Here is a 16,998-nt window from a genome sequence, read left to right as displayed (position 1 = left end):
CAGCAGAGAACAACTTGTTTGGTGCTGCGGGTCACATTAGAAATACATCAAGAGACTGACAACTAATCTTGCATTAGGGGCTTTATAACTGAAGATTAAATATTATAATGCTACAGTGAAACCTCAAGCTTGTACATCTTTAAATGTTTTAGGAATTTTTAAAACTCCAAAGAGAAATGTTATAAGGTGACCAACTATAGCTTCAAAAGACATTTTGAAGCCTGCTAAATCAGATAATGATGGCATTTGATAGATGCCTTCTAGACAGACTACAGGGTACAGCCCCTCTGTTAATTAACATTTCCCCACTCTTTGCTTTCGAAACTGCTTTTGAAACTGACTGGTTACAAAATCTACTTGTTCTGGGCCAGTGCATATAGACCTTGTGCACTAATTCATGGAAAAACTAATTTGGGGGAATTTGCAACACTATTTTTAAGATTTGAAACACTATTTATTTGAGACAATTGTGCACTACAGATGGAATTGTGTTTGCTACCAATGCCTTGTTTACTTTGGGGGGTTCAAGAAGAATCCATAAAAACCAGTAGCATCTAGTGGGGTGGCAATAACCATACCAGGGTTGCAACTGTTAATATATATTCATGAAAGAATAAAATGATTTAAGAGTAAAAATAATGGTTTTGGTGATTTGAGGCACACTTACTTGAAATATAGAGTAAAAAAGGCTTATATGCTACCCACCCCACATTGCCCAGATCATATTATGGAGATGGGGAAGGGAAAATCTGAAGCTAAAACCTTACCTTTCAGTAACAGACTTTAGCAAACACAGATATTTATTTATTATTTACTTGGCAAAATTTATATACTACTAGACTGTAAAAAAAGCACCTTCTAAGTGATTTACAAATATGGAAAACATTAGAAAACAAAACATTAACATTCTTGATAAAGACAGTTAAAAACAAGTATTTAAAAAAATTAAAAGCATGATGGAAACCAACAGTAGCTTAAAAGAGAAAATACACATGTAACATCTACATGCCTAAATAGGGTTGCCTAAACAGAACTTTTACAGAATTTTAAGCAAATACCAATGTGAGTGCAAAAGTTTATATCATAAATAATCTGAAACAAAGAACAGAGAACAGTAACAAAAATAGAGTTCAAAGTAGTTCTACACGGATCAAGTCAAGGGGTTTTTTTCCAGGCCATTTGCTAGGATAGGACAGGTGAAGTTACCCACAAAACTTGATGGCGCAATAGAATATTTGAGGATCGGGATTAGGGGGTTTGAAGCTTATCTTACTTAATAACTGTTACGGTACTGGTGTACACTGGCAGAAGAACAGGGGTGTTGGGAGAGCGCACTGCCCCTGGTGGCACGATCCCAGTGGGGTGCTATCATGGCTGCCCCCCTACTGGGTGCCATGCCCCCGCAGGTGGCATGCCACGCCCCTGCTGGCAGAGTGCCAAGCCCCCAGGACATGCACCAGCCACGCCCCCGCCTGCTCTCTCCCCGCCCCCGCTGGAGCTTGAAAATATTCCTAAAAAATATTCCTAAAAAACCACTAAAAAATATTCCAAAAGAAGGCTGCTGTCATGCTGGGAGGATGCAGAGTTCCTCGTGGCACTATGAGTAATTTGTAAAAGTTTTTAAAATTTCAAATACCTGCCACAAAATCATAAGAAAAATAGCTCCCCCTTTCCTAGGGGAATAATGAACCCATTAAACTAGAAATCAGGCACATCTTTAGTTCAAGAGCATAAGAAGAGCCTGCTGGATCAGGCCAGTGTCCCATCTAGCTCAGAATCCTGTTCTCCCAGAGGCGGATTAGATGCCTGTGGGAACTGGTATTCAGAAGCACTGCTGCCTCCAAACTGCTCCTTCTCTTGCACAAATTTATCTAGTCCTCTTTTTTTAAAGCCATCCAAGTTGGTGGCCATCACTGCCTCATGTGGGAGTGAGTTCCATAGTTTAACTATTTACTCCATGAAGAAGGGAAGCCAATAATCTCTTTATTGTATTTTTAATATTTTATTGGGAACCTCCCAAAGTGACAGGGAAACCCAGCCAGATGGGGGGGGGTATAAATAAATTATTATTACTATTATTACCATTATTATTAGTAGTAGTATAATCACTAACCTTAAAGCAACTGTCATTGGAGGTTTGCACAAGAGTACAATAAAGACATTTCTACTCTATTCTATTCTATTCTGACAGATTGAGAAGTATAATTTGGCCTCAGCACACCTGGATGGAAGAAAAATTCCTTATGTTTTGGAGAGGAAAGCTGGAACTTGCACCCAAATGTTTCCATGGACACTTCACACATTTCAGCTAAAGAAACCTGAGGGTCACCCAGCTGGTTGCCCTTGTGCAAAATCTTCACTACTTTTAAATATCAGAGTATCAGCTCAAGGTCACATTGATCCAGAAAAAGTGTCACAGCATAAAAGCAAAGCTGAGGTACCACCAGCAGAGACTACTTCAAGTAGATTACTTATACTAATTATGCCATAAGAGAATGCACAGGTTGAACACTTCAGCGTTCATTTAGAACTCATCTTCCCTTGCATACAATCAACTACAGGTCAGAATAGTCTTATAAAGTAGCTGTATTATCAGTTACAAAATGCACCTAAAACCATAAAGAGTGGAAAAAACCATTTAGTATAGCTCCCCTGTACTTCAGAATTTCTAAGCAGGAATCAGAAGGAACTGTAATAAATCCATATTGTTCTTCTCTAAAGCTTCATCTTAGGATGAAGAGTAATAAGGGGGCTGTTTTATTAAGAGCTGGCACTCCAACAATAAGTTGTAATAATTCAAGACATTCTTATGAAGATTTTAACTTTAAAGTTTTACAATAAATATTATGTATCTCATGCACCACAACTGGAAACCACACACTAGTTTGTGCAACAAAGATGTAATCCACTGACTTTCAAAAGCATATTTTCAAGAGCTATTTTAATTCTTCTTTCAGCCAGGCTACAACAAATAATAAATATGCATTTCAGTTTAAAAAGAATAAAAACTGCCTTACAGACAAAACCAACTATTATACTACTTATCAGAAGCAAAAAGAACCATTGTACAGTGGTACCTTGGGTTAAGTACTTAATTCATTCCGGAGGTCCTTTTTTAAGCTGAAGCACCACTTTAGCTAATGGGGCCTCCTGCTGCTGCCGCGCCACCAGAGCACGATTTCTGTTCTCAACCTGAAGCAAAGTTCTTAACCTGAGGTACTATTTCTGGGTTGTCGGAGTCTGTAACCTGAAGCGTATGTAACCCAAGGTACCACTGTATTTAGAGCTCTATGGTAAACTCTTTAAAAGCAATCACATCATCATGTGTACACCCCCCCACCCCACTTGCTCTTTTTTTGGTAGTAGATAGTGTTGTGACAATATCAAACCACCCCCTTCTTTAAAAGCCTAATGTGCAAGCAATTAAGTACCTTTTTACTGTTTGCAACAGAAATTCACATATTTCCTGGGTTTTGAAACAAGTGACATGACTAATATTTTGTGATATTTTATCGAAAGCAAGCTTTTCATGATTAAGCATAAACTGATGAATAACTGAGTTGTTGTTCATGTACTTTTACTGACAGAATGAATACCTTTCCAAATGAAATGAGAGAGACCTGCAATGGCAACTTTTGAGTCATTCCCATTTATCTCACATGGAGAGGTTTGACATGATTTCTTGAGCTCTTTGCCTAATATAAGAGGTAAGGACAGAGACCAAAATATACTTAATGCAGAATTCAACACAATATCTACTAGGACCTGCTCAAATACACCTAGCATGTCTTATTAACGGTGAGTGTGTGTATGAGAGGGTGAGGAAAATGATACTGCATTCCACAATCGTCAAATGCAACAATAACCAACTTCAGAACTCGCCACCTAGAAAGGAGAGGGTTTCTATAACACTCCTTTGAGAAATGCTGGAACACCTGACTTGAGAACAGGACTTCATCCCCTTCCTCCATAAGGAAGGTTGTAGATTAGCAGTTGCAGAGGGAAACTGCAAACATGTCTGAGATGCCTCACTTTGCAAAAAAAAAAAAACCAGCTGTTGTGAAAATGGTGGTGGGATTCAAACGGGAAACATGTAATTGTGTTTTGAATGTACATGCCTATTTTCATTCCAGTACCTCCATCTTCATGTCAGATACTGTATTTATTTGTGTGTATATGTACACACACACACTTCCTTCTCCTCTTGAAAATACATTCAGAAGCGGAACACATGCAGCTGATTTATATTGTTGGACCACTGGTCCATCTAGCACAGTATTGTTTACTCTGACTGGCAGCAGGCAAAGCATGTTTTCTGCCTCTGAACTATGGCCTCTCCCCCAAGGAGATAGCCAGACCTGGTGTCAGCATCTGCCATGGTCAGGCAAATGCCAGACCTCCCTAAAACCAATGCTAACCATATCTTTTTCAAAATACATTATTATTATTAATCATTCAGATACAGAACCATGCAGGTATAGAGGTAGACAGTGAAAGAGAGGGTTGGCTCATTTCACCAAACTGCAACAGAAGTATAGTGGTACCTTGGTTTATGAACAGTTCTGTTTGTTTACGAACTATTCGGTTTATGAACTCCGCAAAACCGGAGGTAGTGTTCTGGTTTGCGAATTTTACCTCGGTCTACAAATGGAAGCAGAACGGTGGAAGGGCACTGGCAGCGGGAGGCCTCATTAGGGAAAGTGTGCCTTGGTTTAAGAACGGGTTTGGTTTAAGAATGGACTTCAGGAACGAATTAATTTCGTAAACAGAGGTACCACTGTACTAAACATGTCTTGGGGACAGGGCTCCCGCTTTGTTATCTGGCCTTCAGCAGAACTGATGCCATTAGGAAAAACTGCCAATGATCTGAACAAGTAAATCAGACTTAAGCTTAACTAATATCTAATAGGAAAACTCAGCATGAATCTGTCAGATAGATTTACAGTGTGAAGCAATCAAAAAGCTAACCTGCTTCACTTTTTATAGCCACATCCATCAGCAGAGTTCTCTGCCTGGGAGCTACAGTGACATCATTACATACAGAACAGCCTCACTGTGCTTTATGAACTTTTAAAGTGGATTTCTTTTACAAAATTAAATTTGAAGAGGCAGTGGGTTATGTTTCCCTGCTGTGTCAGGAAATCAGCCCCCGAAAACACACAATAATGGACAAAGTTCCATGCTATTACTGGTTTTTATCTTGCATCTGTAATTAAGGAAGTAACTGACAAGATAAAGATTTCTGTCAAAGAAATCATAGGCCAAATACACAGGCCTAGCACTAGGGAGGAAGCAGGCAGGGCAGTGGCTGAGGGCCCAGAAACTCTCAGGGGACCCCTCACCAGACCAGATAGGAGCTGCTCCTGTCACTATGATTACCCATCTAAGCCCAGCAATTCAAATGGTAGCATGAGGGAATTCTGTAGAGCTGCAGCTACCTGCCTATGTTAGTAGTCCAGAATAAACTTTGCTTGTTTATTTAAATTGACTGTAATTCCATATTCTGTATATTTTGAAAAATCAAAATGTTTGGTTAAGGTACAGCTGATGTGATTTAATCTAAGGGGATTCCAAATAACCTATACAGTATTTCACCCTACATGCCTTTTAGCCAAGCTACTGTAGAGTCTTAATATTCTATATTCAGGTGGTGGCAGTCAATACTCTACCGGGCCAATACCAGAACTCAGATAACTGAGACCACAATATTTGTATGTACGGTGAAGGCTTCATTATGTATCTATATTGCAAAGGCAAGAAATACATTAGATTTTATCAGGGTAATAGCAATCTCTAATAAGGCCTCTAAAGTCACTAATTAAGGAAGAGGTTTCTCCAGGTAACCAGGCAGGGAATGTTTATACGAGCTGTGATATATGTATTTTTCTCCCTAACCATAAGTGACTCACAAAAGCTATGTGGCCAAGACAACAATCAGGATTTACATAATAAAGAATCAGTAAGCCATTTATTACAAGCAGGGAGAAGCAATATAACAAGACCTAGAAAGACCTTTCTGGCACTACAATAGACAACTGGTACAAAACAGTTTGGGAAACAGCTCTTCTTGAGATATTAACAAATAAACTATAGTTGACATGTGGACAGATCAAGAAAGATGGCTTTAACCCAGTGTGGTTTAATTTAATAACATATGCCAGTATTCCAGAAAATGAATAATCCCTGCCATCCGTGTTTGGCTCAATCTGGTTGATTTAAATTTAAATTTAAACATAAATTATTATCTTCACTTTGAAGCCTCCTCCCACGTTCATTAATATAGCAGCATTTTAAATTGTTCCATTGGAAACATAAGAGAAAAAACTGCCTATTACTCGTACTTAATCTAAGCACAACCAAAATGGCTCCTGATTAGGCGTTTTAGCTAAGCGATGTTGAATGTTATCTGTTAACACTGTTCTATCCTGTTTCCCCTTTGTTACTGTTTTTATTTAAAATACTCCATGAACCAAGAACTTGTACAATGACCACTAATAATGAACCATATGTAGTAGCTATTGCTGCCAATTTATTACGCTATTTTTGTGATGTGTGGGGTATTAGAAGAAGACTTGTACTTCTGGTGGGGGAGCACACTGTGCTCCTTCTGGGGTAGTTTGTCCACCTTTGGTTCCCACCCTGCACTCAGCTATCACCTGTGGCTCCTAGAAGCTGTCAGTATGTGACAGCGGCCACATCCCAGTAAATGGATTCCACTGGCCAGCTAAACCAGGTGAGGGTAGCCCTCAATGTGTTAGGGGCTTCCCCAGCATGAGAAGACAAGCTCTGGCAGATTGAGTGGGCAAGACCCATAGTGGGTCCAACATCAACAAGGCAGTTGCGGCGCGTGCTGTAGAAGGAATGAGGGACAGATGGGGATGGTCAACCTGGGAAGGTAGACCATCAAGGAGAAGAAAAACTCTGATTCTAAATCTCTGCTACCTTGTGGACTATCTTTGGGAGAAGAAACAGCTAAGGAGTAAACCCTACACAAATCCAAAGTGGAATCCCTAAGATGGTTGGATGGTGCCTTCTATGCCTCCTTCCAGCAGCTCCTGCAGCCAACCTGGTGCCAAAAGTCTTGCTCAGCTTTTCTTTGAGGCTTGTCTTGTCATATGGGCAGCCCAATACCTCCATACACACTGCACAGGCTAGCGCCTTGAGGAGGACACTTTGATGCGGCTAACACAATGTTCTGACTTCACCGCTGGAGGCACACTCCATTGTCTCTCAAGACAGATGGATGCCAACAACAGCCAACAACAAATGGCATAGAAAACTTTGTCTATTTATTAGTATCATTTATTATTCATACAATCCCTGTTTATAAAACCCAAGAAAAAGTTATTTTTTAAAATAAAAAGCTATGTCATTTATTAAAATAAAAAGCTATATCATTTATTATTCATACAATCCCTGTTTATAAAACCCAAGAAAAAGTTATTTTTTAAAATAAAAAGCTATGTGAGGACAAAGGGACTAGTGATTTTATTTTATTAGCTAAGGACTACCAACTTTTTATGTACACACAAGGTCCCAGACTGCCACACCTCCTACCAAGTTTTTGCAGCAACACTTTTGCAAAATATGTTAACCTTTGTCCTGCATTCTTACACATTAACAATTAACATAACCTCAAAATAGAGCTCAACATCACAGTTCAAAGGCTCTATTCTTGAAATACAGTCAAGTGATTTTTAGGATGTTAAACATTAAACAGCATGAATAATTCTGCAACACAGATTCTGTTTTCCTTTCCAAAAGTCATTCAAGTTGCACCTTAAACATTATAATAAGAGCTGGTAACACAGAGACTAACAGCACAATCTTAACTATGTCTACTCAAAACTAAGACCTTTTGAATTCAAAGGGGCTTCCTCCCAGATAAGACTAGTTAGGATTGCAGCCAAAATTAGATTTCAGGAAGTCCTCAAGTTGAATCTCACCTCTATCTACTATATACTTTGTTGTTGTTGTTTAGTCGTTTAGTCGTGTCCGACTCTTCGTGACCCCATGGACCAGAGAACGCCAGGCACTCCTGTCCTCCACTGCCCCCCCGCAGCTTGGTCAGACTCATGCTGGTAACCTCGAAAACACTATCCAACCATCTCGTCCTCTGTCGCCCCCTTCTCCTTGTGCCCTCCATCTTTCCCAACATCAGGGTCTTCTCCAGGGAGTCTTCTCTTCTCATGACGTGGCCAAAGTACTGGAGCCTCAGCTTCACAATCTGTCCTTCCAGTGAGCACTCAGGGCTGATTTCCTTCAGAATGGAGAGGTTTGATCTTCTTGCAGTCCATGGGACTCTCAAGAGTCTCCTCCAGCACCATAATTCAAAAGCATCAATTCTTCGGCGATCAGCCTTCTTTATGGTCCAGCTCTCACTTCCATACATCACTACTGGGAAAACCATAGCTTTAACTATACGGACCTTTGTTGGCAAGGTGATGTCTCTACTTCTCAAGATGCTGTCTAGGCCTGTCATTGCCCTTCTCCCAAGAAGCAGGCGTCTTTTAATTTCGTGGCTGCTGTCACCATCTGCAGTGATCATGGAGCCCAAGAAAGTAAAATCTCTCACTGCCTCCATTTCTTCCCCTTCTATTTGCCAGGAGGTGATGGGACCAGTAGCCATGATCTTCGTTTTTTTGATGTTGAGCTTCAGACCATATTTTGCACTCTCCTCTTTCACCCTCAATAAAAGGTTCTTTAATTCCTCCTCACTTTCTGCCATCAAGGTTGTGTCATCTGCATATCTGAGGTTGTTGATATTTCTTCCGGCAATCTTAATTCCGGCTAGGGATTCATCCAGCCCAGCCTTTCGCATGATGAATTCTGCATATAAGTTAAATAAGCAGGGAGACAAAATGCAGCCTTGTCGTACTCCTTTCCCAATTTTGAACCAGTCAGTTGTTCCATATCCAGTTCTAACTGTAGCTTCTTGTCCCACATAGAGATTTCTCAGGAGACAGATGAGGTGATCAGGCACTCCCATTTCTTTAAGAACTTGCCATAGTTTGCCATGGTCGACACAGTCAAAGGCTTTTGCATAGTCAATGAAGCGGAAGTAAATGTCTTTCTGGAACTCTCTAGCTTTCTCCATAATCCAGCGCATGTTTGCAATTTGGTCTCTGGTTCCTCTGCCTCTTCTAAATCCAGCTTGCACTTCTGGGAGTTCTCGGTCCACATACTGCTTGAGCCTTCCTTGTAGAATTTTAAACATAACCTTGCTAGCGTGAGAAATTAGTGCAATTGTGCGATAGTTGGAGCATTCTTTGGCACTGCCCTTCTTTGGGATTGGGATGTAGATTGATCTTCTCCAATCTTCTGGCCACTGCTGAGTTTTCCAAACTTGCTGGCATATTGAGTGTAGCACCTTAACAGCATCATCTTTTAAAATTTTAAATAGTTCAGCTGGAATACCATCACTTCCACTGGCCTTGTTATTTGCAGTGCTTTCTAAGGCCCATTTGACTTCACTCTCCAGGATGTCTGGCTCAAGGTCAGCAACCACACTACCTGGGGTATATGAGACATCCGTTTCTTTCTGGTATAATTCCTCTGTGTATTCTTGCCACCTCTTCTTGATGTCTTCTGCTTCTGTTAGGTCCTTTCCACTTTTGTCCTTTATTATGGAAGTCTTTGTACGAAATGTTCCTTTCATATCTCCAATTTTCTTGAACAGATCTCTGGTTCTTCCCATTCTATTGCTTTCCTCTATTTCTTTGCATTGCTTGTTTAAGAAGGTCTTCTTGTCTCTCCTTGCTATTCTTTGGAAATCTGCATTCAATTTCCTGTATGTTTCACGATCTCCCTTGCATTTTGCTTGCCTTCTCTCCCCCGCTATTTGTAAGGCCTCATTGGACAGCCACTTTGCTTTCTTGCATTTCCTTTTCATTGGGATGGTTTTCGTTGCTGCCTCCTGTATAATGTTACGAGCCTCCATCCATAGTTCTTCAGGCACTCTGTCCACCAAATCTAAATCCTTAAACCTGTTCCTCACTTCCACTGTGTATTCATAAGGGATTTGACTTAGATTGTATCTTACCGGCCCAGTGGTTTTTCCTACTTTCTTCAGTTTAAGCTTGAATTTTGCTATAAGAAGCTGATGATCTGAGCCACAGTCAGCTCCAGGTCTTGTTTTTGCTGACTGTATAGAGCTTCTCCATCTTTGGCTGCAGAGAATATAATCAATCTGATTTCGATGCTGCCCATCTGGTGATGTCCATGTGTAGAGTCATCTCTTGTGTTGTTGGAAAAGCATGTTTGTGATGACCAGCTTGTTCTCTTGACAGAACTCTATTAGCCTTTGCCCTGCTTCGTTTTGATCTCCAAGGCCAAACTTGCCAGTTGTTCCTTTTATCTCTTGACTCCCTACTTTAGCATTCCAATCCCCTATAATGAGAAGAACATCCTTCTTTGTAGTCACTTCTATAAGGTCTTGTAAGTCTTCATAGAATTGGTCAATTTCAGTTTCTTCAGCACCAGTAGTTGGTGCATAAACTTGGATTACTGTGATGTTAAAAGGTCTCCCTTGGATTCGTATCAAGATCATTCTATCATTTTTGAGATTGCATCCCAGTACAGCTTTTGCCACTCTTTTGTTGACTATGAGGGCCACTCCATTTCTTTTACGGGTTTCTTGCCCACAGTAGTAGATATGATGGTCATCCGAACTGAATTCACCCATTCCCGTCCATTTTAGTTCACTGATGCCCAGGATGTCAATATTTATTCTTGCCATCTCATTTTTGACCACCTCCAACTTACCCATGTTCATGGTTCTTACATTCCAGGTTCCTATGCAATATTTTTCTTTACAGCATTGGACTTTCCTTTCGCTTCCAGGCATATCCGCAACTAAGCGTCCTTTCGGCTTTGGCCCAGCCGCTTCATCAGCTCTGGATCTACTTGTACTTGCCCTCCGCTCTTCCCCAGTAGCATGTTGGACGCCTTCCGACCTGAGGGGCTCATCTTCCAGCGTCATAACTTTTATATGCCTGTTGTCTTTGTCCATGGAGTTTTCTTGGCAGGGATACTGGAGTGGCTTGCCGGTTCCTCCTCCAGGTGGATCACGTTTGGTCAAAACTCTCCACTATGACCTGTTCATCTTGGGTGCCCTGCTCGGCATAGTTCATAGCTTCTCTGAGTTCTTCAAGCCCCTTCGCCACGGCAAGGCAGTGATCCATGAAGGGATCACTATATACTTACTATGTGCTTTAAGAAGGATACTCTCAGCTTCAATCCCTAGTACTGATTTATCTTAACAGATTATTCTAAGAATTTAAAAAACTGTAATATGTATGAAGCACTGTGAACCCTCTAAAGCGCTCTATAAATTATGTGCTTTATATGAGAATTCCATACCATCAAGAGAAAAGGAGGGGTTTTTAAGGTAGTTCCTGCAGCTTCGACCCTCAAAATAGCAGCAGCTTTTTTGAACTGATAATGCATTTTACACATAAAACTGCCTCAAGTTTTCCAAGAGAAAAACATTTTTTCCCTAAGAGAAAAAATATTTAAAATATTTTAAAGAAATATACCTGTTGAGGGTGTTCCTAAGAGAGGCTGCTGTCCAGGAAAAGGCCCCAGTACCACTCACTTAACCTTAGAAAGTGATGGTAGACTGAGAAGGGCCTCAAACTATGATCTGAGTGAACAAACAAGTTGGGAAAGGAGGAAAGGGTCCTTTCGATATCCTAGTCCCAAGGCCATAGTGCTCTATATGTCAAACTAACATTCTGAATTGCACCTGGAGGCAAACAGGATGTCAGTGCAGATGTTTCAGCACAAGGGAAGTATATTCTCTTTTCCACAAGAAACAGGTCACTGTATAATCCTGTGGCACACAATTCAGTCCCAATAAGCATCACATTCTTATAAAGACATAAAAAGAAGCTGAGATGACTGAGGGAAAGTTCATTTTCACCTCTCTTCTTCAATGCACACAAAGATTATTGTCAAAAGCTATCACTTGTAACAGCTGGAGCTAAACTTATAAGGATTCTGCTACGAGGATAATTGAGTAGCCCACCAATTATTATTTGCCTAACAGCAGATTAATAGCTGGTGTTTAGTAAACTAGGTTTTTCTTGGCAAAATAAGAGCTACCATTGCCAGGCTGCCGGTGCTTCAGTCTACAGTGAACACACGACTACATTCAGAACTCTACACCAATAGTGGACAACGTTTTCAGTCTGAGGGCCACCTGCCCACAATGGTCATGACCAAAGTTTCTGCTGAACTTTCACCTATGTGCATCCCCACATACAACCCACACATACCACATATGCATAAACATGCACTCTCCACATATGTAGACCAGACATACACTCAGACATAGCATGCTCTCTCACACACACTTACTCACCTGGGCATACACCACAAGCATCTCTCTCAGGGGTTTTCCTTCCCATTGCAACATAGAATCGTATAACTGAACCTCTCCTCCCATACCAGCAATGCAATGCGAAGGGAGATGAAAGCTGGCTGGCAGCTTGAAAGGGTTCGGCTAGCTTCACCAGGCTAGCAGGCCACAGGTTTACCACATCTACCCTAAAGTGTGATGACTATTAACTAAGGCTAGTTGAAACAAGCCAGCTTCAGTACCTATGGTTTGAAATGGCTCATTACTACTACACATGGCAAACTGTGGTTAACGTAAAATAGAAGCGAAAGCTTTCATATCTCACATCATAGTTATGTCGGGGGGGGGGGGTGCGGAGCAAGAGAAGAGGAGGACTCGAGCCCAAGGCTCAATACAGTTAATTCTTGCTAACAAACCAGCCCAATAAAAGGTAGAGGAGGAATCTATGTTAATCTACTAGCTAAAGCACCAATTGACCCTCTGCTTTATTCTTCTGAGCATACTAGCTGCTTAGCTATAATTATAAGGTTAGGTCATGCTCAGTTTCAGTAGATGCCATTCTGCGCACTATACTAAAACTTTGATTACAAAACAATCACATGGAAGTTTACATAAAGACAAGATTTTACCTAACAGGCAACATTTTTAGTTTACACTGGACACATGAGTCAAATTCCACCTATTCTCATTCCTATCTACCAATAATCAAGATATCAACAAGGCTCTACTAAAATCATAACATGCCATTTCTTGGGTGGTGTGATGGGAAGTTGTATGCTTAACAAATAAATAAATCAGCATTAGAAGCAGTTACGAAGAAAGTGTAGCACAGGCTAAGTTCAATGTTGTGTAAATTTTGGGAAACTACACGTAGACCCAAAGCTGATGTGACCACATTAATTCACTTGAAGCCACAATTAGTGGTTTTTGTTGTGAAGGCTAAAGGTTGACTCCCATGCCTGGCAAGCAGGCAAAGCTCATGCCTACTCACAAGGCAGCACAAAAATACAACCTACAGTTTCATGCAGGTGAAAGAAGCCCTTCAGGTACGGATGTCCCTGAACCTGATGGCCAATGGTCAGGAGTGATGGGAGCTGGAGTCAAGGTTCCCTGGAGGACTACAGGTTCCCTAACCATGCCTTAGAATGTCAATCAAGGTAGCCAGAACGGGCTCTACTCCTGCTATATTAAACAAAAGTTAAACCACAAGAAGCAGCATATAATTAAAATAGTGGTCAGAGATAAAATAGTGCTCTATTGCGGAAACTAAGTAGGTTGGCCCTGTAAGTTATTTTATTGAGTCATAATGTGAAAACCATAACTGGAGAAAAATTGTAATACACAAAGTGCTTTTGTTTGTGATGGTGCTCATCGGTACAGAGTACTGCCACCTCTCTTTTTGTTGTTGCAGCCCATAGCAACCACAACACTTGGAAGATATGAGTACCTGCAGCTCATTGTTTACCAAAAATAGCACCAAGTAAGTACACACATATTGTAAGTTAACAAGCAAACAAGACTACAGTGTTTTATTCAAGGCAATGACTACATGGATTAGATGCTACTTCTACAGTTCAACTCTATCAGTCCTTCTGTATAATACTGCAAAAAGATATTCCGTATGTTCTAAATAGACCCCACCCTGTTTTGCAGAGTCAAGTTACAGTTCTAGATTATAAGGGGTCTCTCTGAAACAACGATTGTTCACCGACAAATGCAACATATTTTCTTTTCCAAGAGAGCAACTTACTTAATTGAGTTTCTAAAGTGGTCTTCAGCAGGGCTTTTTACAGTACAGCTGTTCAGGAGCCACAGATCAGCTTCTGCAGCATTGTCTGGAAGACAGAAATATATACTGAGCAATTAGAATTTGATCATGAGTCTTCTATAGGACTGGATTTAACCCTTTAGCAAATGAGAACAGCTATCAGAAAAACATGAATATGACATTGTTCATAATCAGCATTAACATATTTTTAAAAATTAGATTCCAGTGCAGGGAGGAGGTTTAATATACAACTATTTAAGGCTCATGAGATGGACAACCTAGAATCATAGAATCATAGAGTTGGAAGAGACCACAAGGGCCATCGAGTCCAACCCCCTGCCAAGCAGGAAACACCATCAGAGCACTCCTGACATATGGTTGTCAAGCCTCTACTTAAAGACCTCCAAAGAAGGAGACTCTACCACACTCCTTGGCAGCAAATTCCACTGTCGAACAGCTCGTACTGTCAGGAAGTTCTTCCTAATGTTTAGGTGGAATCTTTTTTCTTGTAGTTTGGAACCATTGCTCTGTGTCCACTTCTCTGGAGCAGCAGAAAACAACCTTTCTCCCTCCTCTATGTGACATCCTTTTATATATTTGAACATGGCTATCATATCACCCCTTAACCTCCTCTTCTCCAGGCTAAACATGCCCTTAGCCGTTCTTCATAAGGCATCGTTTCCAGGCCTTTGACCATTTTGGTTGCCCTCCTCTGGACACGTTCCAGTTTGTCAGTGTCCTTCTTGAACTGTGGTGCCCAGAACTGGACACAGTACTCCAGGTGAGGTCTGACCAGAGCAGAATACAGTGGCACTATTACTTCCCTTGATCTAGATGCTATACTCCTATTGATGCAGCCCAGAATTGCATTGGCTTTTTTAGATGCCGTGTCACACTGTTGGCTCATGTCAAGTTTGTGGTCAACCAAGACTCCTAGATCCTTTTCACATGTACTGCTCTCAAGCCAGGTGTCACCCATCTTGTATTTGTGCCTCTCATTTTTTTTGCCCAAGTGCAATACTTTACATTTCTCCCTATTAAAATTCATCTTCTTTGTTTTGGCCCAGTTCTCTAATCTGTCAAGGTCGTTTTGAAGTGTGGTCCTATCCTCTGGGGTGTTAGCCACCCCTCCCAGTTTGGTGTCATCTGCAAATTTGATCAGGATGCCCTTGAGTCCATCATCCAAGTCGTTGATAAAGATGATCAATCAATACCCTATAGAGCAGGGATGAGGAACCTGACAGCAATGTTCTTTCACAGATAACCTACTGGGTACCCGGTTTCAGTGGTAGATAGGACAACAGATGCCACTCTGATTTTTGTATAGCAGGCTATATTCTGGTCACACAGATGTCAGAGGTTTCTACATACCCACTTCCACACCCACACCTCTCTATCCATCTAAGCAAGCAAGAGCCATTATCACAGTTCACATTCCAGTCAGCAAAAGAACGGAGAGAAAGCCCTGAGAGTTGGTTAGGAGAAGCCTGGATTCAGCCCTTGGCTCTAAGATCCCTCATATCTAGTATACGGCATTTCATTATCACATATCACACCTCTGTGTTTTCACCCATTTCTGTATACCAGATAACCCCGTTCTTCTCATGTGCCAAATTCTGATTCTTCCTGAAGTGCAGTCTCAGTGTCTAAATACAATTACCTTCTCTCTCACACTATTTCTACACATACATTGCAACACAAGGTTTAACTTCTGACAGTGCAATACCATAGAACAGAGAAGTATGGGTGAATATTCCAACCAGCCAATTAGCACCCACACACATGGCTGAAATGTTCAAACTTGCCCGTTTGTTCTTTACAAGAATAACAAATATTTTAAAGGTGTCCCTCATCCTAACTGTGGTTTTTAAAAGCACCACAGTTGTTGTTGTTTTAACAAAGGTCAAGGAGACACAAGTGTGGCCATGTCAAAAACTCTAATAAAATGCAAGAATTTAGCTGTAGCTTCTTTTGTATATATTAGGAAAGTGATAGTTTAATACTGAGGGTAGATTCCTATTAAGAGCAGAACTGAAGAGCTGGAAGTAGCATGGCAGGTGTTTGAATACTAATATATTGGGAGCAATCATTGGGTCAGTCACATCAAGTGAAGCTCCCCATGGATGAGTAGTGGGACCTTTGCTTTTAACCCGTTTATAAAGGACCTGGTGATTGGGGGTAAACAGTGAGTGGGTATTGTTTGCCGATGCCACAAAATTAGTCAAGGTGACTAAAAATGGTTATAAAGGGTCCAAAAGGAACTCTTTTAAAAGTGCCAAGTTATTGCTATTTAAGAAAATGAATGAAAATGAAACTGCCAATATTATAATATTGTTATACAAATCTATGGTGCAACCACATTAGGATTCCTGCTGCTTAACCTCAAAAAGGACAGAGTAGAGCTCAAAAAGGTTTTTAAAGGTTTTTAAAAAGGTGAAACCAAAATGATCAAGAGGCTGGAACTATTCCAGTATGAAGTAAGGTTGCAACATTTGAAGATTTTTAGTTGGGGGGAAGGTGAGGAATTGGGGACTAGAGGTATATAAATTAATGCATGATGTGAGAAAAGTGGATTGAGATCAGGAGAAAAACTGGACTTCCGGGTTAGCGCCTCTGGCAATGGCGGAATTCCTCTGATCGGGAGGAATTTACTCTGTGGAAACAGGGTCTGGCTGCTACGGCGAAGGCGGAGACCCACTAAAAATCACAGGCGGGAGAAGCCTGTGAACCTGGGATTCGGCTGGCACCTTTTGCGTCTCCCCTACTCGCGGGGAGACCCGGTTTCGGGGATCCGAAGCGACGTGGGGTGAGCGGCGCAGTGCTTTGAATTGATTGCTTCTTTCACGGAGTGAAGCCGCATTGCTGTTGC

The 16,998-nt window shown here is 41.0% G+C and overlaps 1 protein-coding gene across 4 annotated transcripts in view; it reads right to left on the bottom strand.

Moving 5' to 3' along the window:
• The window catches only part of CDKAL1 (CDKAL1 threonylcarbamoyladenosine tRNA methylthiotransferase), a 242,049-nt gene that overhangs the window by 180,630 nt on the left and 44,421 nt on the right, over positions 1-16,998 (bottom strand). For all 4 annotated transcript variants that reach the window (XM_079983780.1, XM_079983779.1, XM_079983781.1 and 1 more), the window contains one exon: positions 14,112-14,196. In XM_079983780.1, coding sequence (XP_079839906.1) covers positions 14,112-14,196 — 85 coding nt within the window. The remainder of the gene's footprint in view (positions 1-14,111; positions 14,197-16,998) is intronic.

Source organism: Podarcis cretensis (genome assembly GCF_951804945.1).
Source record: "Podarcis cretensis genome assembly, chromosome: 7".
NCBI classification, from domain to species: Eukaryota; Metazoa; Chordata; class Lepidosauria; order Squamata; family Lacertidae; genus Podarcis; species Podarcis cretensis.
Note: the sequence above shows the minus strand (reverse complement) of the source record. Positions and strands in the feature narration are given on the sequence as shown.